This window comes from Aplysia californica, unplaced genomic scaffold, assembly GCF_000002075.1.
Source record: "Aplysia californica isolate F4 #8 unplaced genomic scaffold, AplCal3.0 scaffold01165, whole genome shotgun sequence".
Taxonomy (NCBI): Eukaryota; Metazoa; Mollusca; class Gastropoda; order Aplysiida; family Aplysiidae; genus Aplysia; species Aplysia californica.
This window is the reverse complement of record NW_004798435.1, coordinates 72,979-74,261: the sequence shown is the minus strand read 5'-3', so window position 1 is coordinate 74,261 and position 1,283 is coordinate 72,979. Positions and strand designations below refer to the sequence as shown.

The 1,283-nt window shown below is 47.5% G+C and overlaps 1 protein-coding gene across 1 annotated transcript in view; it reads left to right on the top strand.

The window, feature by feature from the left end:
- Nucleotides 1–1,189, top strand: part of LOC101856705 — a 9,140-nt gene extending 7,951 nt beyond the window's left edge. Inside the window, exon 6 of the mRNA XM_035973367.1 lies at nucleotides 950–1,189. Coding sequence (XP_035829260.1) covers nucleotides 950–1,189 — 240 coding nt within the window. The remainder of the gene's footprint in view (nucleotides 1–949) is intronic.
- The last annotated feature ends 94 nt before the right edge of the window (nucleotides 1,190–1,283 follow it).

Below are 1,283 nucleotides of genomic sequence, written 5' to 3'. Positions count from 1 at the left end.
CGACTCAGCCAGCCTCCTAAATGATCTTGACTTGTAATCGTGGTCGAATCAGCAAGCCTCCTAAACGATCTTGACTTGTAATCGTGGTCGACTCAGCCAGCCTCCTAAATGATCTTGACTTGTAATCGTGGTCGACTCAGCCAGCCTCCTAAATGATCTTGACTTGTAATCGTGGTCGAATCAGCAAGCCTCCTAAACGATCTTGACTTGTAATCGTGGTCGACTCAGCCAGCCTCCTAAATGATCTTGACTTGTAATCGTGGTCGACTCAGCCAGCCTCCTAAATGATCTTGACTGGTGTCGAGGGGAGGGGGGGGTCGCTAAATGTCTACAATAACTTAGTCAGTCTTTCTGCTGTGATAACGATTCCTACTCGAGTTGGGTGTGGTCTTACTGTTACTGAGCATTGTTGAAGCAGCCAACACAGGCTACTGAATGATTTCTTTAACTTATGCATGGCTTCGGGAGCCTACAGGTAGTTGGTAGGCTACCGGACTCATAATCGTGAGCTTGCGGGTTCGGGGTTCGAGTATTAGCTTGTCCTAACTTTGTGTACTTGGGAAAGGCACTTTACTCGAATTTCCCATTTGACTCGGTCCTTTCGGAGATGGACGTTAAACTCGGAGGTCCCGTCTCTTAAATAACCTAATAGTGTTAATAGGGGCGTTAAAACTATACTATGTTTTACTTGTGCTTATGAGTTGTGGGTGGTTGGCGGATGCTCTGGGGTATCAAACATCTATCGTCCTATCTCTCCTTGTTCTGTATCGTGTACGTAACTCTCTGGTAACACATTCTATTCTTCTCTACTTATATTATGACTTTATTGTGTTGCAAGGGCCGTGAAACTCTTACTAAAACTAAAACTAAAGCTCGTGAGTTGAGGGGGGGGGTAAAATATTTACAATCATTGAAGATAACTATCATTATCTTGTGATATCATCCCCAGACCTTCGCATACTTGGCCATCCTCGTCATGTCGTTCCTCCTATCGTTTGTCGCCTCCATGGCCTTTGAGTCGCCGTTCCTGGGACTGGAGAAGATGGTTCTAGCAGCAGTGGGCCGCGTCAGCTCTGTGCTGTCTCCTCCAATCAAACGTCTGGTCGCCGGGCGCAAGGATGGTGGGAGGGGAGAGGCGCAGTACTTCGATCGCTTTTCCAACGAAGCTGGGGACGGCCTGATTCCTTGAGCAATGTCTCCAGAGTTGTCTCAGATCCATCATCATCATCATCATCATCCAGTGCCTTGCCGACTGGCGTGGGCGATCATGGACCTCCACTTTA